The 27,087-nt window shown below is 37.0% G+C and overlaps 4 protein-coding genes across 5 annotated transcripts in view; 2 read left to right on the top strand and 2 right to left on the bottom strand.

Moving 5' to 3' along the window:
- Window positions 1-27,087, bottom strand: part of LOC117991118 (L-xylulose reductase-like) — a 345,757-nt gene that overhangs the window by 65,029 nt on the left and 253,641 nt on the right. The window lies entirely within an intron of this gene.
- LOC117991028 (uncharacterized) lies at window positions 1,777-8,100 on the top strand. The gene is made up of 3 exons (XM_034978554.2): window positions 1,777-1,901; window positions 5,806-6,015; window positions 6,587-8,100. Exons 1-3 carry the CDS (start codon window positions 1,859-1,861, stop codon window positions 6,796-6,798), a joined length of 465 nt encoding a protein of 154 aa, XP_034834445.1. The 5' UTR covers window positions 1,777-1,858; the 3' UTR covers window positions 6,799-8,100.
- LOC117991301 (polypeptide N-acetylgalactosaminyltransferase 3-like) lies at window positions 10,425-15,134 on the bottom strand. The gene is made up of 7 exons (XM_034978867.2): window positions 14,954-15,134; window positions 14,711-14,859; window positions 13,991-14,088; window positions 13,483-13,663; window positions 12,609-12,747; window positions 12,111-12,296; window positions 10,425-11,559 (listed from the first exon to the last, which is right to left on the bottom strand). The coding sequence occupies exons 1-7, from the start codon at window positions 14,966-14,968 to the stop codon at window positions 10,528-10,530; spliced, it is 1,800 nt and encodes a 599-aa protein (XP_034834758.1). The 5' UTR covers window positions 14,969-15,134; the 3' UTR covers window positions 10,425-10,527.
- Window positions 15,802-26,052, top strand: LOC117991489 (ATP-dependent DNA/RNA helicase DHX36-like). Of its 2 annotated transcripts, none has more exons than XM_034979085.2 (13): window positions 15,802-16,061; window positions 16,356-16,568; window positions 16,791-17,582; window positions 18,006-18,175; window positions 19,184-19,346; window positions 20,052-20,325; window positions 20,582-21,047; window positions 21,702-21,932; window positions 22,523-22,701; window positions 22,968-23,292; window positions 23,963-24,231; window positions 24,675-24,855; window positions 25,571-26,052. In XM_034979085.2, exons 2-13 carry the CDS (start codon window positions 16,404-16,406, stop codon window positions 25,671-25,673), a joined length of 3,318 nt encoding a protein of 1,105 aa, XP_034834976.1. In that variant the 5' UTR covers window positions 15,802-16,061; window positions 16,356-16,403; the 3' UTR covers window positions 25,674-26,052. The 2 variants fall into 2 exon arrangements, with proteins under 2 accessions (XP_034834976.1, XP_069360969.1); XM_069504868.1 differs by having other exon boundaries at window positions 15,802-16,268.

Here is a 27,087-nt window from a genome sequence, read left to right as displayed (position 1 = left end):
TTTATCTATTGAAGGCATCCGCGTTGCATGCCGACACGATCCGATGTCGCTTTTAAGACTGATCTGGGCCACTATTTCGCGCTCTCCAACTACCTACCAAAATAAAGAAACACCTATTTAAATCGTATGTTCTGGAGCATGGCCGTAGCCGGTTTTATTTTGTAGGTACAGCTTATGCCCGCGACTTCGTCCACGTGGACGACTCAAATTTCGAGCGCCTATTTCACCCCTTAGAATTTTCAAAAATTCTTTCTTAGCGACTGCCTACGTCATAATAGCTATCTGCATGCCAAATTTTAGCCCGATCCGTCCAGTAATAATTCATAACTAATAATTTCATGCACACTATCAGTTTCATTTGATTTAATCAATTGGAACAGTAGGTAATAAATTTTAAGTTTATAAAATTCATAGGAGATATTTAATTAAAATTTAAACGGTGTTATCTAAATAATAGTCCAAAATGCCACTTGTTTAACTTTAGAAATCCATAATTAGAGTTAGCTACTTTATACATAAATCTTGAATTAACGATTAATGATGACGTGAAAATTTAAATAGCACCAATTATTATTTGTCTAATACAGATTTGTTAAATTAGTATCGGCACGTATCGTTCGTTCACATTCATTCACCGTTGCAGCAGTGCTTAGTAACCACATTTCGGTGCTGGCCTCAACAACTGCGATGTTTCAGAAGAAAAATTAACCCATTTCCCTTTTAACCCATCACACTTCTAAATATATAAAAGGAAAAGGTGACTGAGTGACTGATCTATCAACGCACAGCTCAAACTACTGGACGGATCGGGCTAAAATTTGGCATGCAGATAGCTATTATGACGTAGGCATCTGCTAAGAAAGGATTTTTGAAAATAATTCAACCCCTATGGGGGTGAAATAGAGGTTAGAAATTTGCGTAGTCCATGCGAATGAAGTCGTGAGCATAAGCTAGTCTAAATATAAATCTAATGCAATATTTTATTATGAGATGTTTTTTTCTAGAAACCACTTGGCGTTTATATTACGGTATTGCCTATGTCAAAAATAGATTATTTCTCAGTACCTAATTATTAAATAGAGGGTCTTCCAAAATAGGTAAAATCCACGTCCCATGTTTAGTTTTCAGTGTAATAACCATTTTAAATTATTATCGATTCAACTAAAAAAAGCCCGTCAAATCATTGTGACGTCACATGCCAGTATTTCATAGAAGCTCGAATTAGATAAGCGCGTGTTTTGGCGTTTGATAAAAAGATACTGATTTGACTAGTTTTCATGTTTGAAAACCGGATTTAGGGTCCTCGAATATCCTTCTTCTTTTTTTGTTTGGTGCCTTTCGAACATCTTTGCATATTTTGAAAATTGATGATAAACAGGTTACCTACATACATTAAATTATTATTAGGTATTTATTGATTTTTGCGACTGCCATCCACCACCCAAACCACCGACAAAGTCCTGAACGTTCACCTCATAAAAGGGAATTCCAGTTTGAGGTTCTTATTTCTGCGTCGAACTACCGTTACTCATTTGTTCAAATGGTATTGGCAATCAATTTTCTATACTAGGTCTTGGCACTTGTCTACGAAACAGAAGCTTGCCTCGTGAATCTATTTGTCTTTTACTCGCCTACCGTTTTTACAGCCTAAAGGGCTTCAGTAAATTCTAATTCGGTTCTAATATTAGACCAGCAATCTTTATTTTAGTACGAAAATGTAGAAATAATTTACTATCCAGTGATAAGAGCACACGTAAAAGATAAAAACAAAGGCGGTGTAGATTAGTATGTTAACACTCCCGTGTGAAGACACGCTTCTAGTGATATCCATGTCCTGTTTTGTGTATTCAAAATCGATATGTTAGTGTTCACATTGACTGTTACATTAATTTTGTCATTAGGTAAGTGGTAAAGTCTTCAAGATTTTCATCGATCAACTTTTTATATTTGCCAGTATTTTACTGTTCAATTTGATTCGTCCGCTTGGAGTTAGGTTTTTGAAGTCGCGTGGGAACTCTTTTATTTTCCGGAATATAAAATATCCTATGTATAATTAATATCCTCCAGGATGCAAGTGCTCCGTGCCTTTCAAGATCGCTTCAGCGGTTGAACCGTGACAACCGTTGAAATGTAACAAACTAACAAGCAGAGTAACTGTCGCATTTATAGATACATATTATAGTAGTATTGATGAATGATTCGTCATAAACAAAGGGAAGGAATCATATTTTGCAACACTCAATTGTTCTACAAAATGGTTTCGTCACATCCTTTTATTTTAGATCATCGGTACGAATCAACAAAGTCCGACCGCCCGCGCCCCTGTTAGCACTAAACAATGGACCAAACAGGCGCATCTTGCTCTGCAACTACCGGTTAATAAATATTTATTCAATTCACTGTTGACAATCATATTTACATTGTTACAATGTGCAGCGCCGTGTCGCCACGAAGCGTGGGTTGTAGTTTTTGTGATGAGCATCACTGATTTTGAATTTAGGTTAGTGTTACTAAAGATAAGCTATCATATCTTTAGTTGGGATAGATAGCGTTTAACGCTAAAACTAACTTTACATAAATGCTTTAATTTCATAGCAAATAGAAGTGGGGTTTTTGATTCGCATGATGAGATATGTACCTACTTAGTAGATAATTACGTTTATCTACCTACCTATATTTTCTAACTATTTATAATATTTTCTAACTAGGTATATAAATCAGTACCTACAAAAAATGCCGACTGGTACCCAAATAGGTACATCAAACAAACTTTTCATCCATATCTACTAATAATAAATGCGAGTGTCCATCTAAGTAGTATCTGTAGACTGTAGGTAACCTTTTCAAGGCACAAAGTTTCTTGCATTAATCTTAGAGACGAACAACAATAGGTACCTACCTACCTACTTTTATCCCAAAAAATTAAAGTTTTCCCCTCTCACAAGACGAATATTTCATGCTTATTGGTAAAATCATAACTCAATTATTCAAGTGACAAGAATCATTTGTTTGTACAAAGTGACGCTTTACATATTATTCTCTCATTTTGCAATTTATAGAAAAGTTATTAGGTACTTATTTATAGTCAACTATTGCACCGTGAAAGCAAGTGAACGCTAGACCATGGCTATTGGTTAGTTGGGTAAATATCTCCCGATAAATATCTCTTCGTATAATGTTACAATCTAGACAAGGTGAACACGTTATTTGTGAACAATTATGTCAAGCGTCGATCATCCACTTTCTCTAGCTATGGGCGATCTTTGCCCACCTCAGTGACCGTTTGAAGATCCCAGGCTTTTGAATTATAGCATGCCACTTTAAAACAAAAAATGGATCATCGAGCATGTAAATAGCTAGACTACTGGGTCGTATTGATAACAATACATGCCTAGTATAGCTGAAACCTATTATTAGGGTTCCGTACCTCAAAAAGAAAAAAAGGAACCCTTATTGGATCACTTTGTTGTCTGTGTGTCGTGTCTGTCAAGAAAACCTATAGGGTCACAGTATATGGTACTTCCCGTTGACATAGAATCATGAAATTTGGCAGGTAGGTAGGTCTTATAGCACACGTAAAACCCGAAAACCGTGAATTTGTGGTTACATCACAAAAAAATCAAAATGTATTCATGAACAAATAAATTAGAATTTTCAACTTTCAAAGTAAGATAACTATATCAAGTGGGGTATCATATGAACGGGCTTTACCTGTGTATATTCTAAGACAGATTTTTATACATAATAGTTTTTGATTTATCCTGCAAAATGTTGAAAAAAACTGGTTCCTATTACGCATATTTTATACAAAAATAAAACTAACGCTCTATCATAGTTTTCTTGATATAATATACAAACAAAGTTAGTTTTGCGGTTCGTTAAAAAAGTGATTCTTACCGTTTTATACATCTTCTGTAGTACCTACGGAACTCTTGGTTCGCGAGTCCGACTCGCACTTGGCCGGCTTTTTTATTGGTCGACAGGAAAATCATTTGAGAGATCAACAGAGTTACAGAAAGACCTATAAAAATTGACCTCAAGCTCGGTTGATTCTGTTGTGTATTCTTGGCCACAGGCAATAACAAAACACTTACCAAAACTATTAGATTGCTTCAGAATTTTCTATTTTCTCCAAATTGACTTGCCCGTCCGATTACATGACCTGATAAACAAAATTTTATAAAGATTCACATGATAAAGCCTAATTATAGACTTTTATCTTCGAAAGCAATCTTTCTAAAATGGCAAGCAGAAAGCACTTCAATTTATTATCTTCAATTATATTATTATCATAAGCAATAATTTTATACATTTTTGTAATAAAATAGCACAGCGATAAAATTGTTGCTATATAAGAGGCGCTGGTTAACAGTTTTAAAAGATAAGGAATTATGCAGTTGCATGCAGAAGCAATCATAAAAACCGGCCAAGTGCGAGTCAGACTCGCGCACCGAGGGTTCCATACTACAGTCGTATTTTTTTCGACATTTTGCACGATAAATCAAACACTATTATTCATAAAAATAAATTAAAATCTGTTATAGAATGTACAGGTAAAGCTCTTTCATAATATGATACCCCACCTGGTATATTAATCTTACTTTGAAAGTTGAAAATACTAATAATTTGTTCATGAACACATTTTAATTTTTTTTTGTGATGTAACTACTACGGTTTTCCGATTTTTCTCCTTACGTGTGGTATAAGACCTAACTACCTACCTGCCAAATTTCATGATTCTAGGTCAACGGGAAGTAGGTACCCTATAAGTTTCTTAACAGACAAACAGACAGACAGACAACGAAGTGATCTTAAAAGGGTTTCGTTTTTCCTTTTGTAGTACGGAACCCTAAAAATAAAAGCCAAAGAAAGCAAAGCAATCAACCGCATACCAATGCACTCCCGAGCAGATTCTCTCGCTTTCGATAATCATGTAGGTCTACCATACGTGCGGCTCAGATCCAAATGTTCTGATGGCCGGTAAAACGGTGCGAAACGCGAGAAAATGACGTATGATTGCGGTCTTAAAACAAACGTAAACTGCACTCTGGAGCAGTCATTACACGGGTCGATCTGTTCCGGGCGAGAGAAGGCTGCTGCACAATCCAATTCGACACGCTACAATAATGTCATAAGTCAAGTGTAGTACGACTTACGAGTAACATGACAGGCTTACCGGACTTTCTTTAATTCGCGAGGGCTGTTTTAAAATCACCGCAATATGGACGAGAGCGGACTAAATTGATTTGTCATGTTAACCTCAATATTTAAGCAAGCAAGAAAGGTTGGATTTTGAAGGTAATCGTATACCATGGGACAATACGAAAGAGACGCATGTAAAATAGGTATGTGTGACATCAGCAGCGAAGCATCACAGGAATATTGATGCCGTCAGCACAGGTCGGCACAGGATGTCTAGGTCTATCGTCACTCGCATTTTTTTAAATTTATTTTTAGTTACGATCCAACAGCTTAATAAACTAAAATAAATTAAAATTGAGTAACTTAGAGCTAATAATAGGTTTTCACAGTTAGATACGAAATTAGTAAGACGAACACAGTGACAAGCAAACTATAACTAGATATAATTACGTTATGCTAGCAAACAACTTAATTAAACTTTGCGTGCACTATTCACACTGCCATAAAATAAGTCTATGTTGAATTCGTTATAAATTGAATTTAGATTGCGAGAAGCGCCAGTAATGAAGGAGTTTTCACAAAAATCTGCGGGTCTTGTGACCCTGTGCGATCTCTTTAGTAATAAGTAGGTGTCTGTTAGTTTATTTCGTTTTTTTTTTTCAGTATCTTCAGAAAGCTGCATCTATCAACGATGCTTAGGATGTCATCCACAGGAAACGGTTTGGCCAGGGTCCCCAGTAGAATGCAATCCGAGGAACTGGGTGTCAGCACAATGGCTGCACAATCTCGGGCATCCACCACCATCTACGGGTTCGAATATGGCTATAGAAATGAGATGTTTAAAAATGGTAGCAACACCGGATGATAAGTCGTGTGAGTAAATACATTTGAAAGCATACTGCATTCATCCTCTCTATACTCCAGTCTTGGCCGCCATACGTCCAGTTGCTGGTGTAATGTCATTTTCCCAATCCACCCAACATTGCGCTTTTGTTACGTGTTTAGTCGACGTTAGCCCGACTAGTTTCGAACCCATCCGCGCAGTGGCTGAGGTGGGGGAGGGGGAAGGGAGGGGAGGGGGGAGCTGAAAATCGTCTCTCGACAGTTCTTGCTGATCTTCATCGCTGGAAGCTGGAACCGTCACCGTAATCCAGGCAAGCGGAGCTAATAGTGTCCTTGTCCCACGACTGATGCCATTGTCTTAGCGTCAAAAAGCGGTGAGATATATACTACATAATGGAAATCACTCACGATAGTCTAAACTGCGCTTTTCGATGCGAGGTCCCCATTACTTTTCAATTTCGCTTTTAGTTTAGGTACCTACTCATGTTTTACTAGAGATCATACCCCGATTGCCATCTCAACCTACCTCATTATAATCAAATTTGCTTTTAAAAGTATGTAGGTAATATATATCGATCAAGTCTGAATATCTACATTCCAGTTGGCAACACCGTGGACACAATTCGAGGGTGTGTGCCCAGAGCACAAGTGGACTCAGTGTGCAACGCTCTCGTCGCAGTGGAGAGGGCCCGCGGACACAGCGATGCACGCTGTTTCTATTGCAATGGCGATAACTGTAACCCTGCCAACAAAATCCAATCACCTTTTCATATTCTTCTAATGTCTATATTTTTATACTTTGTCCTAAGGTGAATTTCTTATCTAATCAATAGGTATTCTTCTACGGTATGTGGCGTTTATAAATTCTGCTTATTGGGTATAGATAGTGCGCGCAAAATAAATACTTAGGGTGAGATCTATAGAGCGCACTCTGACTTAGCTTAGACTTAAGACAGAGTTCAAACGAGACAGATGTTATATCTCTTACATAAATCTGTCTCGTTTTAACTCAATCGTTTAGTCTGAGCAAAGTCAAAGTGCGCTCTATAGATCTCAGCCTTAGTCCAATCTGAAGACGAGGCGTAGATATGACTGCGCATTCTACAAAACAGATCTCAGCCGGGCTTTGTTTTTAATTCCTTTTGCGCGGGACCTGTACAGACCGCCGTTTTGCAACTTCAGAATGAATTTAGTACAACACGCGGCAGAAAATCATGTACATCGATCTTTAGAAAGAGATAGCAGATTTGTAGAGCATTATCTCGTTCGTTGAGACCGACAAAACGTCACACAGGTATGAATGACAGAGACAACTCTCTACAAAGCCGAAATGTCTTTCTAAACGCCGATGTACATTACTTTCTGCCGCGTACTGTTTGTGATCACTGTAATTTTAACAAACACTAGATCTTTATGATTAAAACTAAGCAAACTCGCAGTTTGTAAAATTTGAGCTTAATTGGAAATAGGCGGTGTATGATACTTAAATTAAAATCTTTTTCTCTATCTTTGAATATGACCGTTTTAAGCCCAATGTTTATACTTACATTATAATAAAATTATGGTAACAAAAAGAATACCCGGCAGAGTTCTTTATTGGCTTCTTGGCAAACACAATAGTTTGTTAACTAAGATTATAATGTGTTTGAAATTCTTACTATTATTATTATTATTATGTAAAGTCAACGTACCTGTAAAGATTATGTTTGTATTATATTACCTATATTTATATTTAGATCGTTCTCCTGTAAGTGAACTTTTGTTCTTTTTGACAAATAAACTCTTTTAACCTCTAACTAAGGCGCGTTTTCCCTCGAAGTTTTAAGATTAAATCACCTTATATTTTTAAACTTTTACAGGTAATTTTAACATCCTTAATAAATAAAATAATTTGGCAATTGAAAAAAATCAGCGAAGAGTTTTGTAAGAATAATGTACCTATTACGTAGCTATTATTATTAGCCCTGTTTACGTAGTATTTATGTCACCTAGGTACTCAGGATAAACTAAATAAATAATTTAAATAAAATATGTTTTAAGACACATTTTTTTTTAATAAAAGATAAAAATACAAAAACTCGTATTAAATTTAATAAATATGAATTACAATAGTGCAAATAATTGTTTCATTGAAGATATTCGTCAAGCACCGTGGTACCAACGTATGATTTCCCTGTGACGTTATACACAAACTTAATATTATAATATAGCATATACATAACATAAAAAGTAATTTTTGAGATGATAGTTATGGACTAAGAGCCAGCGTGTGCCAGATCTTTGTTATTTTATAAAAGCTGAAAGTTTCTCTGCGTATTCTCCCAAACATGGGAGGAATGTTTGTTTGGATCATAGTTGGTTTGGGAGATAACAGGTAATAAACGTGTAAAAAATCTTACGTCAAAGTATAAACTCTATTTTTTGAATTTTCTTCAGAGTAGTATTAGAAATCACGTCATGCATTGCCAGACAGTACCTGGCAACCCCCTGCCAGACACCCTTAAAGTTTAAAAGTTTAATTGTTTAAGTAAAGAGTTGCGGCGACTGCGTGCGCAAATTAGATTCTTGAGTTGCCCGTCGACTGAGTTGCTGGGCAACTATAGACCGTGCGTAATGGCTTATAGAGGGTGGCGAGAAGGGGCTGGATCAGTACAGGGTATAGTGACACGCATTCGTATAGACGTCCAGCAGTGAATGTCCACATCTACAGTAAAATGACAACTACAGTATGACAATCGACATCGCCTCTGATTGGCTGGCACTCGCTCACTATTGATTGCAATGCATTGTTACAACAAGAATGCTATGATTTCAGCCAATCGCAACAATTGCGATTGTAATGATTGATGCAGGGTTTCCTTATGGTATGATTACCTAGTTCTGATATGGTATAAAAACCCATCTCAAAATTTCACTTAATTTAGTAACATTGATTACAGACTAGCAATAAAAAGCCTAAGTAGGTATATAAATTAATAAATGCTTTAGTCTTTTTAGAAGTTATTTTCGTAAGTATTCAAATCAATATTAACTACTTAAAATACTAGATAAAAATAATAATATGGAACACAGATAGACAATTCATTCATTCAATATTGCTCATTCTTAGGGCGTTTGTGCACTTATCCTTATTCGGTTCGTATCCGGGATTCTTCGAAATAGCCGTCCTACAAATACGTACTCATTCGATTCGTATTTTTACGGAATCCATGATTTCACGGATGAGTGCACAAACGCCCTTATGCAATATTGCTTATTCTTTTAATATAAAAATTGGCATTTGCTGGGGATTGCCCACATAAGTAAAAAATAAAAATTAGGTATTAACAGTGAATTAATTGTAGTAAGTATAAAACATTAAAATTTTGGAAATTAAAATCGTTATTAACATTAGTTTAGTTTTCACATCTATCGGCACTCCTAACACTATTAATATTAGTATGTCGGTGACGCGACCTTGAAATTTCTTGACCTAATCCTAGTAACTAATAAAAACTACATACTCGACAACTTATTTTTCAATAAAAAAATATAATCACAGTTAGTGTTCGATTTACAATACTGTATTAGTAAAATTACACTGTAAAATTAAGTACAAAATGTATATAAAAACGTTAATGTATTAATAATAATCACTATAATTATATTATAAAAGGTCTTACAACACGTAATATTGTGCAAACTATCTCTGAATACAATATAATAATAAATATCACTTTAGAAGATATTTTTTTGCTATCTAGCAAATTAATTTCTACATGAGATGTTATATAAACAATCAATCAATAGGATTACTTTATTGGATACTTGGATAGTATTTATTAAGCAGATTAATTATATATTTTCATTAAGTCTAACTACAATGGTGCGCTTATAATTTGGGTTTCAACTTGCGTTAAACGAATGTATCAACTATCCTGACATAATATGCCTCATATTCGCTGGCAATAGCGCATGCATCAAACCCTGTGGTGCAAGTAATAAACCAAATGTTAGTTTACGAAAAAAACAAGTAAGTAAACAAAGATTTTCGAACAAAAGTGTATGGTATGTTGCGTACAAATTATTGAATTAACTTTCTTAGTTCATTGGCTATTCAAAAAGGTACAGATATATCAACAAAAAACTACGAGATCGATTTACAACCATGTCAAAATGCGAGTGACCCGTTTCCTTAAAATGCTCTACTTTGAAAATAAAAAAATAATACTTTGGTTGACGCAAACACTATTGCATGCATTGTTTTGGCAGCTTACATGATGCATACCTCTACGCAAGTTCAAAGCGGACCAGTATAATTAGACCAATTCATCGTTTTTCACCAGGGCTTAAATAAGCTGAAGTGTGTAAATAAAAGCGGTCCTATTAGTGGGGTTTACACACACGGCTTGCTTGACAAAAATGCATTCAGTACCTAACAAAATTTCTTTTCATAAATATTCAGATCAAATACTGAGATATCACTTTCAGATGAACATAATATTTAATATTAAACTAAATAATCACTTCTAACAATTTGTACGAGTATTTAAGTATCACATTTTAACGCCAAGGCACTCTCTCGAAATGCCATATTTGCCTGCTGTGTTCTAAACACCGCTTGGCGGTTAACGGATCACCGCCATCTTTATTTTCACTAGCTACTAAAGTCAGACAGAGTCCGTCCACAGTTTTTAACCTTGGACCTTTCTGCTGCCATATTTGCTTTTTATTGGTACTACAAGTTTTCCACACCGCCCTACCGTTTCCTTGTTGTAAGCATAACCCTTCATCGGCCATGATTTTTCCATCGAGAGTATAAACTAGTAATCTATCAAGGTCGAGATCACTGCCGCAACTAATTCCCGAAGCGGGTCCTCCTAACCCGGGCGTTCCTGCAACCACCCCGATACAACTACCTTTATCATTCCGTATTCTTCCGAACCAGCGGTTTTCGCCTGGGAAAAAGTTTTGTGGCCACACATTGTCCAAGTACCACTTAAAACTTTTACAGTTTAATCTCTTGCGAAGCTCAACCCTGTTTGCCACACTTTGGGTGTCACGAATCGCAGCCACAGAAGGGTTGAACTTAAAAAAGAAATCCGCCCATTCATCCATCCATACCGTCGCCGCTCGAGCTAAATTCGCATTGAGAACTTTTGCAACTCCACCGGGATACTTGTATGGACTATGCCTTCTAAAAATATGACCTACACGAGAACACGACGTTATTTCAATTCTGGCACCACATTGCCACGCACGCCAGGAAAGTTCTAGATTCTCGGCTCCCCATATAATCATACCGTCATCGTATCCACCTAAACGCCAGAATAGACTTTTCCGAACGGCGAAAAGACCTCCAGCCATCGCCGGTGTGGGGTAAGGTTTGGCAGGATTTTTAGATTTGTTCATCATTACCTCACTACTGGGCATGAGCCAGCGGAAATGTAGGCGCCAGCTGAATGCGCCCCAGTGCGCGTCAATGCTCTTTGTGTAAGCCAATGTGTCCTCCGAGAGCAGGTCAATGTGTGGACAAATAAACACATCGTCACTTCCCGCTCTGTCTAGCAGAGGCTCGAGCCAGCCTTGCGTGACCTGGGAATGTAATAATAGTATTATTTAATGGAACTTACTGTTTATAAGAAAAATTCTTTTTGGCCAGTAAAGTTTTTCATTCTTCATAATGGATTAATTCCTTTTGCTATTAATATGTATTTAAATAACATCGCGACATCTAAGGGAAAAGAGCTGCAGCTGTGTGGACTACCTGGAGTAGGTCCTGTCCATCGCGATTCACGGATGCTGCAAGCTTGACGGATACATTTGGCCCAGAGGCAACAGGGGTGGACTTTTTAACTGACGAAATTGTAACAGATAATGTTTATAATTAAATAATTAGTTTAGAATCACATTTAAAACTGTTACATAGATAGACCAAGTCTATTTTAGTAGGTTTACATGACACCAGTGGTAAACATTTACTAATTAACAAGGTGATGCCTGCGACTTCGACCGCGTGCATATAGAGTTTTAAAAATGCCGTGAGAATTAATCGATTTTTTGGGACAAAAAAGTAGGGCTGTATGTCACTCTCCGCATATTTAACTGTATCCCTGCAAATAATCGCGACAAACCAAAACACTTGCCTCACAATGAGCGTCCAGAAATACTAAGACATCTCCCGTGGCAGCCCTGGCGCCCATGAGCCTTGCTCCCACCAAACCAGTTCGGTTCACACTTCTCAATAGTTGTACCTTGTCTAACCTAGCTATTGCATCTTCCAACTCCTTGCCTAAATACTTTCTATCACTTGCGTCGTCTACTAAAATAACCTGAAACAAAATAAATACAAGTTTGACCCAAAAAGAATATACCTTAACTAGATTAAACTCGTGACTTCGTCCCGAGTTTACCCCAAGGGGATAGAATAGGGGTTTGACATTTGTTTTTTTTGTTAATTTTCAAAAATTCTATAGATCCCATAGAGGCATAAAAACACTGTTTATCCAAATAGAAATAGCTCAATTCTCACAGACTTGTGGAACTAAATGCCTACCGTAAACCGTACTTGTATCTTAAAAGTAAAACTTTGTGCACGCACTGCCTACGAGGGTTGGAAATTCCGCTGTTTAATAAGTACTTGCCTGTTTTAACAATTCTGCAGGAGATCTGATAATAACTGACATCACAGTTCTCATGAGAGTAGACCAGGCCTCGTTATGGAAGACTATAATCACACTTGCTGTTGGTAGATCTGCTAAATTATATTGGATACTCCTACAACTGTGGAAGAAAATTATATATTTAAATTGTAACTATAGTACGCGACAAGTCGAGATGGCAATCGGGGTATAAGGCGGGGGGACGACCCTCACACCCGCACGTCACCCGCGCTGTCCCGCACCGGGGCGCAGGTACTGTGCGGGTGTGCGGGCTTCCCAACCCGATCGCCATCTCGACCTATCCCGTACTGTAGATATAGGTTAGGATATAGGTATTTAAAAATCCCGTGAGAACTCTTTGATTTTCCAGGATAAAAAGTAGCCTGTCACTCTCCCAGCGAGGCTAGCATGGGCAGGAGATAAAAATTATATCCCCCGATTATATCCACTCATGGGATAAAATATACTTGTCTGCCTCTCAAAGCATGGCAACCAGCGTCAACAATACCATTTTAAAAATCTTGTCTATCCTATATTGCTCTGTTGCGCATTTTACAAGCAAAGTTACATTAATACCCCAATTGAGGGTGGTAGAGAATTTACAACCATATTATGAAATAACTAGCTGATGCCCACGATTTCGTTTGCGTTGATTTAGGTTTTTAAAAACCCAGTAGGAACTCTTTGATTTTCTGGGACAAAAAATAGCCTATGTCAGGGTCTCTAACTATACCCATGCAAAAAATTACGTCAATCCATTGCTCCGTTGCGACGTGATTGAAAAACAAACAAATAAACCAACAAATAAACATATTTTCGTATTTATAATAAGGGTAGTGATTGTGTATATTCTTACCTCTCACTGCGCATATCAGGAAGACTTCTATTAATTGATATCCTATCACTGACAACTATGTTATATGAATGCAGGGCATATAGATCCCGTGCAGGTATGATCTCTCTCTGAGATAGTTGGACTGGCCTTCCACCTTCGCCTGCCCCTTCTATTGGTGCATAATGGTTAATATTTATTACATCTAGAAAACAAAACCAAACCTTGAATATATTTTTCTTGAAACATGTTCCATAGGTATAAAATAGGTAGTATTCCATAGGTATGAAACTGTCAAAACAATATACAACGAAAATATTATTACTTTAAGCAGGGCCTCAGATCAAACTTGCATTACATTTAATCCACATTAAAAAATAATTAATTTAATAACAAGAAGTAGGGATATGGCCACTATTATTATCAGGTAAGTAAATGACAAAAATTACATTGGCGCAATGACTGTAATATAGTACTAGAATAATTCTTGGGATTTCATTTTAATATGAATGAGTTATTTTCTCCGAGTTACCTTCAGACAAGTTGCCTCCAGAGTTTCCTCCAACATAATGACCTACAATAACTCTCATACCAGTCTTGTCAACATAAGAGTCTTGGTCATATCGTAAGCTGTAAAATTTATTTCAAAAGTATTTTATTAAGTATTTAGCTTTACTTTTAGGCAAATAAAGTCGTCCCACAACATAATTATGTAATGTATAGGTATGTAATAACCAAATCTTTAAGTCCACATATTATGCGAAGCTGGGGCTGATTTTCCAGTTAACTTATAAAGAAATAATTGTAGTAAATAATCTAAATATTTAAAAGGAAAAGATGACTGACTGACTGACTGATCTATCAACGCACAGCCCAAATTACTAGACGAATTGGGCTGAAATTTGGCATGCAGATAGCTATTGTGACATACACATCCGCTAAGAAAGGATTTTTGAAAATTCAACCCCTAACGGCGGTTACTCAATCATCCGATCCGAGTCCGTGAAAATACGTTCCTCTTAGTTTTGTATGGAAGCTTATGACATAATATGTCGTAGATAAACGCTGCCAGCGATTATCTACGACAATAGGGTACCAGCGATTCGCTAGTATTCTTAGGATGACGGATAGAACTCGGATGACGGAAATGCAGTGCGTAATCGCCGTGGGGGTGAAATAAGGGTTTGAAATTTGTGTAGTCCACGCGGAAAAAGTCTCGAGCATAAGCTAGTTATATATAGACTCACATTACCTCTTATACCAAGGATCCTTATTCCTTCTCTTTATAATATTGTATAGTTCTAAACTTACATAGAACATTGCGTTTATCAAAAATATCAAAATGATGACTAAACTTGTTATTTTTTTTCTACGTCCTCTGCACAAAACTGCTCTTAAACGCTGAAATTAGAGAAAGAACAATATATTAATACAATGTTTTTGTTACAATCCACAATAAAGCAAAATAAAACTAGGTAAACAAGGGCAAACTTACACTTTTCCAAAACATTTTTTTTTCTATGTAATAAAATAACGGTACAAAAAGTTTAATTCTAATAAGATAAGTCTTACGATAGTAATTTATTCTACAATAAAAATATGTTCATCTCAGAATGTTTCGTTTTCGTAATTTTTTATATTTTGTATACACACACGTCCATAACGACATTGACAGGACAATTTCCAAAGAGTATATACTTTTTTTTTTTTTCTTCTTCTGGCTTTACACAGATTAGCCAATGTCAGAGTATATACTTTTTCCAGTGTATTCAGAGTGTATTAGGATTAGGTACTATTATATTATATTCTGTGACTCTATGCACTCGGCGTAGATAGAATAATAGGTAGATGTAAGTACTGTGTAACCGCGTATGAGATAGCGATAGCACGACGTAACGATGAATAACACGACAATTATTACCATTGTTTAGTAGTCAATATTTGTATTAACCGATCAACAATATTTGTATTAAACGTTTTTTATGTGAAACAAGTAAATAACTCATAAGAAATACAATTACGCCACGAATTCTCAAAGTTTGTTTTGCAACTTCTTGTATGTATTCTTGAAAAAACCAGTTACACGATAAGGGACAAAAAATAGGTTAGCTGCGTCTCTGTTTATCACATTAGTAACTTTATCTGTGCTCTCTTTTTAGTGCGAATGAGAAAGCAAACGTTTCTGCATCTACCTTTATTACTCTATCTACGGATTATATTAGGTACGGTGTCTTTGCCTAACTCACCTCTATTATCGTAGTCTATTGTCTATTATAGTGATCTGTGCCTGTGCAACCACAGAGTACTTTTAACATCTGTGCAACTTTTATTTCTGGTCGTGCTATGGTGCTGTGCAACCAACCAAAGAGTATATTAATCACACCATCACACACATATTAATCTATGATTAATCACTAACAAGAGGAGAAGAAGAAGAAGAAAATAAATAAAAGTACCTCTTGGATTTGAAAATTGAAATAAGTATCAAAAACTCTTTGATATCAATATTGAAATTAAGTCACTGAAACCATATTGAAACTTACTATGTACCTACTCAAGGAACGTAATAATATTATCATTGAATTAAAATACTAAAGAATAACGTAAGTAAATAAATATATTCCTTATTTACTCAGCTTGTACTAGAATCCCATCACTGGAACAACTTTGATGCACCATGCAATAACAGTACCTTCAGTAAAAAGGTTTCACTTTTTTCTGTACAGTGGTTTTGAACCGCTACCTACCTAGAATCCCATCACTGGAACAACTTTGATGCACCATGCAATAACAGTACCTTCAGTAAAAAGGTTTCACTTTTTTCTGTACAGTGGTTTTCAACCGCTACCTACCTTTAAACATTCTTCATAAAATTTAATATAATATTTTGTTTAAAGAGTCATAACCGGCGATTTCCGGTAAATATCGAACAAACTTTCTCTACCATGTCCCGTAATTTTAATAACTGGAGGAAACCACGAGGAAGTAGAGGCAGCAGCTGGGGTGCTTCTAACCAGCAGCGTAGGGGGGTACCGCCGGGATTGCGAGGCAAGCAAATCGGACTATATTTCAGAGACAGTTTTAAACAAAAGAGGGCTGAAAAACTTTTGGTAAATGTTGTGTGTATTATAGCATGCTTTATTTAATTTTTTTATAAATTTAATAAATATAATACATTAGTTCTTATATTATGTATTTACAGAAAGTAAGTACCTACAAATAAAAACTTAAAAACATACTTGAAAGTGTGTACATACAGCTCACTAATGATACTTACATTATCATCTTTTACATTGAAATTTGTAAAACACCAATATTAAATATTTTTCCAGATCAATTTAACCATCCCTACCCACATCATGACAGCGGTTGAAAACAACTTATCATTGATTACAAAAATAGCTACTCGCAGCAACATCGACTTGCCTAACATTGACAATTTCAAAGTGATAACAGAAGTTATAGATTTAACAGAAGACAGTGACAGTAAAAAAATCAAGGTTGAAAAAGAACCGGTACAGATGCAAGGTGATGGAGTCCAAAATAGTAAAAAAAATAAAAGTGACCCTAATACCTCTGACTTTATTCCAATTAGCACAAAAGAACTTGTGTGGGACACTTCAACTGACGAATGCCTTTCAAATTTAACAGAGAGTAGTGACAGTAAAAAAATCAAGGTTGAAAAAGAACCGGTACAGATGCAAAAAGATGGAGCCCAAAATAGAAAAAAAATTAAAAGTGAGCCTAATACCTCCGACTTTATCCCAATTAGCACAGAAGAACCCGAGTGGGACACTTCAACCCCAAAAAGTCTAAGCTTAAGGCAAACACGTGATTACAAATATGGGTACGAAGATATCATAACAGGAACATTTGATGAGAAACTTGACGAATGCCTCTCAAAAGGAGTCACTATTAATCTTGTAAATGATGAAACTCACAATCTAAATGCAACTCTCTACAAAGAATATGAAGATAGGGTACTAAGGATTCGGTACAAAGACATGTTGCAGTTTAGACAGAAGTTACCTGCTTATGTTAAGTCTAAGGAGATTTATGATTCTATAAACAACAATCAGGTGATTGTTATCAGTGGGGAGACTGGTTGTGGAAAATCTACTCAGGTTTGTTATTTATTTACTTACATTTCTAGGCCCTACTATATTAATATTATAAATGTGAAAGTTTGGATGTTTGGATGTTTGTTACTCAATCACGCAAAAACGCCTGAACAGGTTTTGATGAAATTTGAAATGGAGATAGATTATACCCTGGATTAACATATAGGCTACTTTTTATCCCGGAAAATCAAAGAGTTTCCGTAGGATTTTGAAAAATGTAAATCCACGCAGACGAAGTCACAGGCATCAGCTAGTATTTTATAAAAACTTACCTGGATTATCTGCATTGTTACAAAAAGTTGTTGTTGGTAACTTACCTGCATTGTTATAAAAAAGTTAAAATAGATGATCAATATTCCAAAAAAAAACTTTTCACAGTTCTTTTATCTTTATTTATTAAGATTGGTCTAAAATTTAACCTTTTAGGTACCGCAAATAATTTTAGATGAAGCAATATGTGCCAAAAAGGGTGCAAATGTGAAGATTCTAGTGACTCAACCAAGGAGGATAGCAGCCTCCTCATTGGCTATGAGAGTTACCAAAGAGAGAGATGAAAATCTTGGGCATTCAGTGGGTTATGCTGTAAGACTGGAAAAGTAAGCTTATAAAATCACAAAGAAAATACCACCCAAAACAGTTTAGTGCACCCATCCTAGTTGTAGGGTGAAATTTGCCGAACCAAACTTTTCTCAATGTTACAGATACACCTGCATTGTGTTGTTGGTCTAGCAACCGCACTCAGAGTCGCTTAATCGTTACTTAAGGCATTCCTTATCCATACTCATTCATGTCTTAAGTAATGATTAAGCGACTCTGAGTGCGGCCGTAAGTCTTTAGCTACTTAATTTTTTACTGTACACAAACAAATAATGTACTAGAATATTATCAAAAAGTTTCGATTTAGAGAGATATAGAACAGCATAATAATATGTTTAGAGAGATATGAGGCACCAAATATTTATCTTTTATTTTGATCTCCATAATAAAATAAATAATAGCTATCAAAAAATTAAGATTTTTAATTAAGATTCTTAAGTAATTAAAATATGTATCACTTGCTTTAACGGTGAAGGAAAACATCGTGAGGAAACCTGCATGCCTGAGAGTTCTCCATGTTCTCAAAGGTGTGTGAAATCTGTCGATCCGCACTTGGCCAGCGTGGTAGACTATGGCCAAAACCCTTCTCACTCTGAGAGGAGACCTATGCTCTGTAGTGAGCCGGTGATGGGTTGATCATGATGATGATGAATTACGATTCTTGGAGATGGTCCTGAAACTGTTGGTCAAATTTTATCAAAATTAGTTCAACAGTTGAGTTTGTAAAGGTAAGCATTCCATACAGTTTAAAATTATGTCCATTCTCTAATGTTTATTAAAATACTAGATGATGCCCGCTATTTCATCTGTACATATATTTAGGTTTCTAAAAATCTTATGTGGAAAGGATAGGATGTGATATACTGGGTTAAAAAGTAGCCTGTCATTCTCCAGGTCTTTAACTATTTCTATGCAAAAATCACACCAATCTGTTGCGGCTTGATTGAAGGACAAACCTACAAACACTTATGCGTTTATAATATGGGTGATACTTACAAAAATTTTAGAGTCGACGAAAGATCAAGGGGCAGTATCCGATATTGCACTACTGGCATACTCTTAGCAGAGCTAGAAGTTAACCAATCACTGTCTAACTACAGTCACATAATTCTGGACGAGGTGCATGAAAGAGATGTGCATGTGGATCTTTCTATGTGCATGTTGAAACAGGTAAATACTCACTACAGTACGCGGCAGAAAGTAATGTAATCGACCTTTAGAATAACATTTCGGCTTTGTAGAGCGTTGTCTCTGTCACTCATAGCTATATGTCGTTTTGCCGGTGTCAACGACAGAGAGACAATGCTCTACAAATCTGCTTCTAACTACATTACTTTCGGTCGCGTACTGTTACTTTGCATTTAATTAAATATGTAGCTATTTCGAACACGAAATGTGTTCCATAAACTTGCCAAAGCGATCTATAAGCGAATCTACAATTTGCATGAAAATAGTCTTCTTTGAAATGGCCAATTCATATAACTACATAGAGATTTTTTTCACTTTTAAATTTTAATCAACCTCAGAAAAAGAAATTGGTGCTCTAATCAAGTATTTTCAAGAGATATATGGGCTGATTTACACATTTTTTTGGTATAAGTACTAAAAACTCTATTTAATAATAAGGATAGGACTTTTGAACTATAGTTTTTATAAGTTATGAATTAATAACTTATAAATTGTTGTTAAATGTGCTAAAAATAATAAAACTATCTCATAATATTATGAAATAGTATTTATTTTTCTGACTTTAAAAAGTACCTCTTTGCACTACAAAGTATTGAACCTAGCAGCACACATGTGCGCTTAATTGAACACATCCATAGGTATATGGGCAATACCAGATAGCTTAGTTATCATTTTTATATTTTTAAGGTACTAAAGAAACGAAAGGACCTAAAGCTTATCCTGATGAGTGCGACAATAGATGCTGACACTCTCTCTCAATACTTTGACGGCTGCCCTCTCTTGCATATAGAGGGCCTAGCGTACCCTGTACAAGATATTTATCTAGAACAAATCCTAGAAATTACTAAATACAACCTGCCCCCAGAAAAACAAAAAGCCCATTTTCCTAAATGGATGAAATATGCAAGAAGAAATACTTCAGACCCGATGGAGAAAGATATCAAGTATAAGGCAGAAATCGGTATGTTTCGTCTTTAGTTACTTATATTTTTTGCTAATTTAATATTTCTGTGCAACATAAAAAAGCTATTGGTATGTAACAACAATTTCTATATTTAATGTAGTATTGATTTTAATATGAATTTTATCACCAAAACGTGATGAAATTCGCGTGTGATTAGATGTACTTTTATCGAAACACATACCTCAATCGTTTCTGAGTGCTATTAATAAAAACGATAAGTAATAAGTACTATTTGCAAATAAAATGTTTGCAGGTCCTTGGCTGGAATCAATAAAGCGTGGACTGAGTTACGAAGTATACAAAACACTTCAAGATAGTAGAATTGAAGAATTGCCACTAGATTTAATTGTCGAACTACTGCAACATATTTGTGAAAAGGAACAGCAGGGTGCCATACTAGTATTTTTGCCGGGAATCGGGGAAATCACGAAATTAATGTCTCTTATGGAGAACAGCCAGTGTTTCCCTCACTCCCGTTTCGAAATATACCCTTTACATTCAAAACTGGCAACATTAGAGCAACACAAGATTTTCGAGCGGCCGCCAGGTCACATAAGAAAGATTATAATAGCGACGAATATAGCTGAAACTTCCATCACGATAGACGATGTCGTTTATGTAGTGGACTGTGGGAAAATCAAAATAAACGGTTTGAATGTCGAGACGAATATATCGACGCTGAGCACCGAATGGGTGGCGCAGGCTAATTTACGGCAAAGGTAAGTTTTAGAAGTGTGAGAAGTTAAAACTTAAATGGTCTCACCACAAAAACTTAAACAAGATTTAACCTAACGTTAAGTATGTGTATGGGTTAAGCGTGTTTAACATTTGTTTAAGCCGCGTTTAAACCTTTTGTGGTAGTTTGCGTTGATATACGTTAATTTTATCCCCTTGAAACATAAGTTTCCCCGCGGTAAACAGAAGTATATGCTGATACCCAAATTCAAGTTATTCGGAAAAATAACTAAAGTAAAATATGTTTAGGTCATGAAAAGTTACCAAACAGATAGACATGCGTTTTCAATATGACATGTTGACGCGTGAGTGGGCTGCAATGGTCCACTCCACTCGACGAGACTAGCCGAAAAACAAGTTTTCAGCACAAGAAGAAATGTATCTGACAACATGGTCGGTTGGATCGGCAGCGTTAAAACAGTGTGATGAAAATAAGCTAACGAAATTGCAGATTGATTCTTTGAACAGTTCTCCTCCATAGAGAGTATTTGTATGCTAACTAAGCGTTAGGAGTAGTATTGGCCGCGCCACGATGGACGTCTCAAGCCTATAAAAATGTGTCCGCGATACGTCTCTACCACTTACAACTTTTGTACAAATCGCTCTTAAAAGATTGATGGCTGTGTCCTTTCTTCTAGGCGAGGACGTGCCGGTAGATGTCAACCAGGTATATGCTACCACCTCCTAACATCGTACCGAGCAGGAAAGATCCCAGAGCGTTTGCTACCAGAGCTGCAACGTAGCAATCTTCTAGAACCAGTGCTTATGATAAAGAAACTTCGGCTCGGCATAGCGGCAGATGCCTTGAAAATGGTGCCCTCACCACCCGCGGAAACTACCATTAATTGGGCAGTGCAACACCTGCAAAGGTATGTTTTACTACATGATCTTCTTCTTGGGATTCTGTTCCGCACTTAGACGTAGCCGTCCATTGTACGTGAGACCCTGGTGCGGATCACTCCAGCCAGCCGATCTCACTCCAAAATCCTAGCAGGCCAGGGCCACCCAGGTAGGCGAGGATTATTAGATTATTCTAGCGATTTCGTCCGCGTGGATAGATATGGATTTTTTTAAATTCCGTGGGAACTGAGATAAAAAGTAGACCGTATCAGAGTGTACCTCCAAGCAAGCTGTCTCTGTGCCAAATAGATGTGTCCGCAACTTTGGCCATGTGTATTTAAGTTTTATTTTAATCCCGTCGTAAGGGAGTGTTTCCACTGACGCGGAGCTAAGAGCACTGAAGAGTGGCAAGTGTTTTCATTATAATTTGTAGCAGAGCTTAGCAGAACTTACACAGTTTCTACGGATGTGGAGTAGTGGAGATTTCGAGCTCTGTGATTGGCCAATTCACGGTCCACTCCGCCCAGCTCCGCGTCAGTAGAAACGCATTTGATCTTCCGGGACAAATATAAGGAGCTACAAACGGGTTTCACTTATTGAAAATCTTGTATTTACTTAGGTGTGGCGCGTTAAACAAGAAGGAAACTTTAACCCCCTTGGGATGGCATTTAGCGAGGCTGCCGGTACACCCGGCGGCCGGGAAACTGTTGCTCTTGGGGGCGCTTTTCGGTTGCTTAGATCGCGCTGCTAGCGTTGCGGCTGTATGGGGCTTCAAGGACCCCTTCCAACTTGTTATTGGTAAGTGTTAAAGATCCCATCAACACTTATAAAGTTTCTCAAACTAACCCTGCTGGGAATTGTCCAGAACCCGAACGGAACTGAATTGAAATTTAATTTTCCCACACTTAAGGTCTGCTGATAGTTTTGCCCTAAAAATTCGCAAACTATAAATCCAACTGATTTGGGAATGGGTCTCAGAAAGTCTCAAAGACTCAAATGGTATTCCGAGTTCAGACCCAGAAATTTTATTTTAGAAACAATTGTATGTTATATTTTTCCTACAGGTAAAGAACAAGAAGTGGACCGAGCGAAACGTAAGTTAGCTTTAGGCGAACCAAGCGACCACATAGCAATATCTGAAGCTATTATAAAATGGGAGGAGTGTGGGGAGCGACAACGACGCGCTTTCGCATACGAAAACTTTCTTTCAAACAATACTCTGCAGTTACTATCTGAGATGAAGAACCAGTTTGGAGATAATCTGATGCAAATGGGATTTTTGCCGTCGGGAAATGTCAAATACTCGTATGAGAATCGGAACTCAAGTAACTTGAGTCTATTCAAAGCTATTGTTGCTGCGTCCCTGTACCCGAATATTGCTCATGTCAAGTACGTATTAATGCTCCACCGACTAAATTATTTAATTAAATTTTGCATACATGGGAGGTTTTCCATTGGCTGGCATCACAATGGTATGACAAAAATGGATGTGTATGAAATAATTAAATGTTGTGCAGTCCAATGGGAAATCCATCCAACAAGCTTTTTTTAATTTTTTGATGATAAGTTTTAGAGACTAAAAATATATTAATTGTACTTGTATGATAAACCGGCTTTACTGGTAAAACATAGTAAAATGTATAAAATAAAGCTCATCAGACATTGTTTCAACCTATTGTACCTGCATTTTATTGAATAAATAATTCATTCATACTCTCGGCTCGGTATTAGTCGAACGTTAGCTTGACTAGTTTCGAACCCATCCGGGGTCCTTTTTCCCCGCAGCCCGTACAGCCGGCTGCCGAGTTGGCGTGGCTGAGAGCTAGTCATAAGCTACTATACAAGTAGTATGACAACTTCGGAACATATTTTAGACTGCATCAGCCAGCAGGTCTGATTGCAGCCAAGCGCTAGTCTATAAATAAATAAATAAATAGTGCACAAGCGCTGTGACGTAAAACCATGGTTTGCTACTTGGTTATTCCGGTCTAATTTTACTGCAGTAAAATTGGACCGGAATAGCCAAATAACTGTGTCTTACACTCTATTTTTCTTATAGATGGTCCAACTTGGACCACCGTCGAAAACCTCCCAAATTCGTGGCACGCAGCCCTGAAGATGGTAAACTGAACGTACATCCGAACAGTGTAATGAGCGGACCTAGATTCGCAAGAGGGGGCGGTATAGGTATGAAGCTGTGTGACAACCCTGGAGCCAACTGGTTGGTGTACTGGTTGAAGCAACGGTCCAGTGAATTGTTTATCTTTGACGTCACGTTTATTTACACTCTGCCTTTGCTGTTCTTCGGCGAGTTTATTGTTACGGATGGTAAGTAATTGTTTTATTAACAATCCTTCCGTGTATATAGCTTACTAGCTGATGCCCGCGGGAACTCTTTGATTTTCCGGGATAAAAAGTAGCCTGTGTTTTAATCCAGGGTATCTTTATTCCAAATTTCATCCAAATCCGTTCAGCCGTTCTTGAGTGATTGAGTAACAAACATCCAAACATCCACACTTTCACATTTATAATATTAAGTAGGACTATTGATGCTCGCGACTTCGTCCACGTGGATTTAGGATATAAAAAATTCCGTGGGAACTTGATTTTCCGGGATAAAAAGTAGCCTATGTCACTCTCCAGGTCTTTACTATATCCATGCAAAAAACCACATCGATCCGTTGTGACGTGATTGAAGGACAAACCAACAACAAACACTTTGGCATTTATAATATGGGTAGTGATTATTATGAATGTTTATTTTGTTACAGATGCTGAAGATCCAGAAAGCTGTATAGTGTCCATTTTAGATGTCAAAGTGCGTTGCAGAAGAGATGGTGCAAGCAAACTGTTTGAACTCAGATGTCTATTGGACAAAGTTCTTGCGACAAAGATTACACACACGTTCAATCATTCCACACAACACAATGAGTTTGAGGAACAAGTGCTGAAGTAAGATTTATATTTGAAACTAGCTGCCCCGGCGAACTTCGTACCGCCTAACAGTCAATTCTTTTTCAGGCAATTTTTTAATTTATTTCTCTCCGTAAGAACCATCCTCGTATTTCAAGGAATATTATAAAAAAAGAATTAGCGAAATCGATTCAGCTGTTCTCGAGATTTGCGATCAGCAACACATTCAGCGATTCATTTTTATATATAGAAAGAAGACTAGCGACCGCTCCAGTTATCTTATTCCAACTTTTATAGGGATCTCTGATTAAAAAAATAAAATGTAGCCCATGTCACTCAGGAAAAATGTAGCTTTCTACTGGTGAAAGAATTTTCAAAATCGGTTCAGGAGTTCCATGGACTACCTCCTACAAACAAACTTACAAACTTTACCTCTTTATAATATTAGTGTAGATTATTTGTTTTTAACAAATTTTTTTGTTTCAATCGGAATAGTTAGCGAGCTGAAATTTTCACAGAATGTGTATTTCTATTGCTGCTATAACAAAAAATAATAAACATTTCGAAATGGGTGCCATGAAAATTAAAAAAAAGTGTTATTCTGACTCGCTCATGACTGAATCTTTCATATCTGACTGACTGACTGATCTATCAACACACAGCTCCAACTACTGGACGGATCGGTCTGAAATTTGGCATGGAGATAGCTATTTATTTATACTTCAATTTGCCTAATCGTTTATTTTTGTCCTAGCACTGTCATTCAACTCATAACTGCAGAAGATGAAAAGGCTGAATATTTAGGAGACTTTCAAGACTCCGATAGCTCAGGAAGTGAATCAGATAGACATTATTAGGAACGTTGTCTGTGGTTATTTAATGGCTGCTGATTAACCAAAGAAAAAAGCTGTGTAAGAAGTAGGAAGAGATTTTTAAGCAAACTATTACAAAAAAAAATACAAAAATATGGGTGTTTGCATTATATGGCGACATTTGTACGCGCAGTTAACGCACGTTTTACGAAAGTGACGGCAGTGCTGCAAACTGTATTGTGACTTTAAGATCTATATAGAGCTTAAAACACTGATAAAATGAGACAGAGTTAGGGATGATTTATGCCAGCTCGTGGCGGGCGCGTGCCGTGCCAAGTACGTCGCGCGGACAAGGCATTGATTCAAAACATCGCTAACAATTTATATGAAGCAGTTTATTCTTCGCCGTGTGACGTCCGTGCACGGACACGGCAGATGTTTTGAACCCATGTCTCGTCCGCGCGTCGTGTGTCGTACGTGGCACAGCCCACGCCATTCGAGTGCTGCCATAAATCATCCCCTACATTTCCGGCTTAAATCTGTCTGATTTTAACTGAAACTTAACTATAGATCGCCTTAAAAATGTCGCCTTTTGCAAAAACACTATTTTAATATCGTGTAACTTTTATCATTCGCAAGTTACAATTATTACTGAGAGTAGTAGTACTCTGGTAGGCTGTTTAGGCATGGCTCTCTTAACGATACAATTAAAAGAGCTCTTGCCACCATAAATATTCCTGCGCTCATTGAGCCGGCAGGGATTAGTCGGGATGATGGCAACAGACCTGATGGATTGACGCTGGTTCCCTGGGAACGGGGACGGGCGCTAATGTGAGACGCAACTTGCGTTGACACATTGGCCCCGTGTCATATCAGGAAGACAGCATCAAGACCGGGAGCCGCAGCAGAAACAGCTGAAAACGGCAAGCGGCGCAAGTATGCCTCTCTTATAGAGAGTTACATTTTTGTGCCGTTTGCCGTGGAGACCCTGGGGCCATGGAGTCTTAGTGCTAAAAAATTTTTACGAGACATTTCACCGCGATTAATAGCCTCATCTGGTGACAGAAGGGCTGGCTCATTTTTTGCGCAACGGATCAGCCTGGCTGTCCAGCGCGGAAATGCAGCCAGTATTCTTGGCACCATTCCACGCGGTCATGATTTATATAGTAATTAGATAAGGCTAGCTTTAAGTTTTACTGAGAGTTGATTAATATATTATTTAAATAAAAGAAAGAAGTCGTATAATTTGTTAACACATTCGCAACTTCGCAAAACTTAATTAAGCATCAAACTTATCGGAAAGTAAACCGGTATATTTGTTTACAATAAATGCGTCCGTAAATAAAATGTATTTTAATGTCCTAATTTTGTTATCAACGTTTATGACTAACTGCCGCACTCACAGTCGCATAATCGTTACTTAAGGTATTAATTAGTATGGATAGAGAATGCCTTAAGT

The sequence above is a fragment of the Maniola hyperantus genome, chromosome 19 (assembly GCF_902806685.2).
Source record: "Maniola hyperantus chromosome 19, iAphHyp1.2, whole genome shotgun sequence".
NCBI lineage: Eukaryota > Metazoa > Arthropoda > Insecta > Lepidoptera > Nymphalidae > Maniola > Maniola hyperantus.
This window is presented reverse-complemented; position numbering and strand designations above follow the sequence as displayed.

Excerpts from the sequence above, each read along its gene's own strand:
- LOC117991028 (XM_034978554.2), top strand. The coding sequence starts at position 1,859 with ATGTTAGTGTTCACATTGACTGTTACATTAATTTTGTCATTAG. Across the intron at positions 1,902-5,805 it reads TACATTAATTTTGTCATTAG|TATCTTCAGAAAGCTGCATC; the intron begins GTAAGTGGTAAA and ends TTTTTTTTTCAG. Across the intron at positions 6,016-6,586 it reads AACACCGGATGATAAGTCGT|TTGGCAACACCGTGGACACA; the intron begins GTGAGTAAATAC and ends TCTACATTCCAG.
- LOC117991489 (XM_034979085.2), top strand. The coding sequence starts at position 16,404 with ATGTCCCGTAATTTTAATAACTGGAGGAAACCACGAGGAAGTAGAGGC. Across the intron at positions 19,347-20,051 it reads CTATGTGCATGTTGAAACAG|GTACTAAAGAAACGAAAGGA; the intron begins GTAAATACTCAC and ends TATATTTTTAAG. Across the intron at positions 24,232-24,674 it reads CGAGTTTATTGTTACGGATG|ATGCTGAAGATCCAGAAAGC; the intron begins GTAAGTAATTGT and ends ATTTTGTTACAG.
- LOC117991301 (XM_034978867.2), bottom strand. Across the intron at positions 14,089-14,710 it reads AAGGATCCTTGGTATAAGAG|CTTACGATATGACCAAGACT; the intron begins GTAATGTGAGTC and ends TAAATTTTACAG. Across the intron at positions 11,560-12,110 it reads TTCTGGACGCTCATTGTGAG|GTCACGCAAGGCTGGCTCGA; the intron begins GCAAGTGTTTTG and ends TTACATTCCCAG.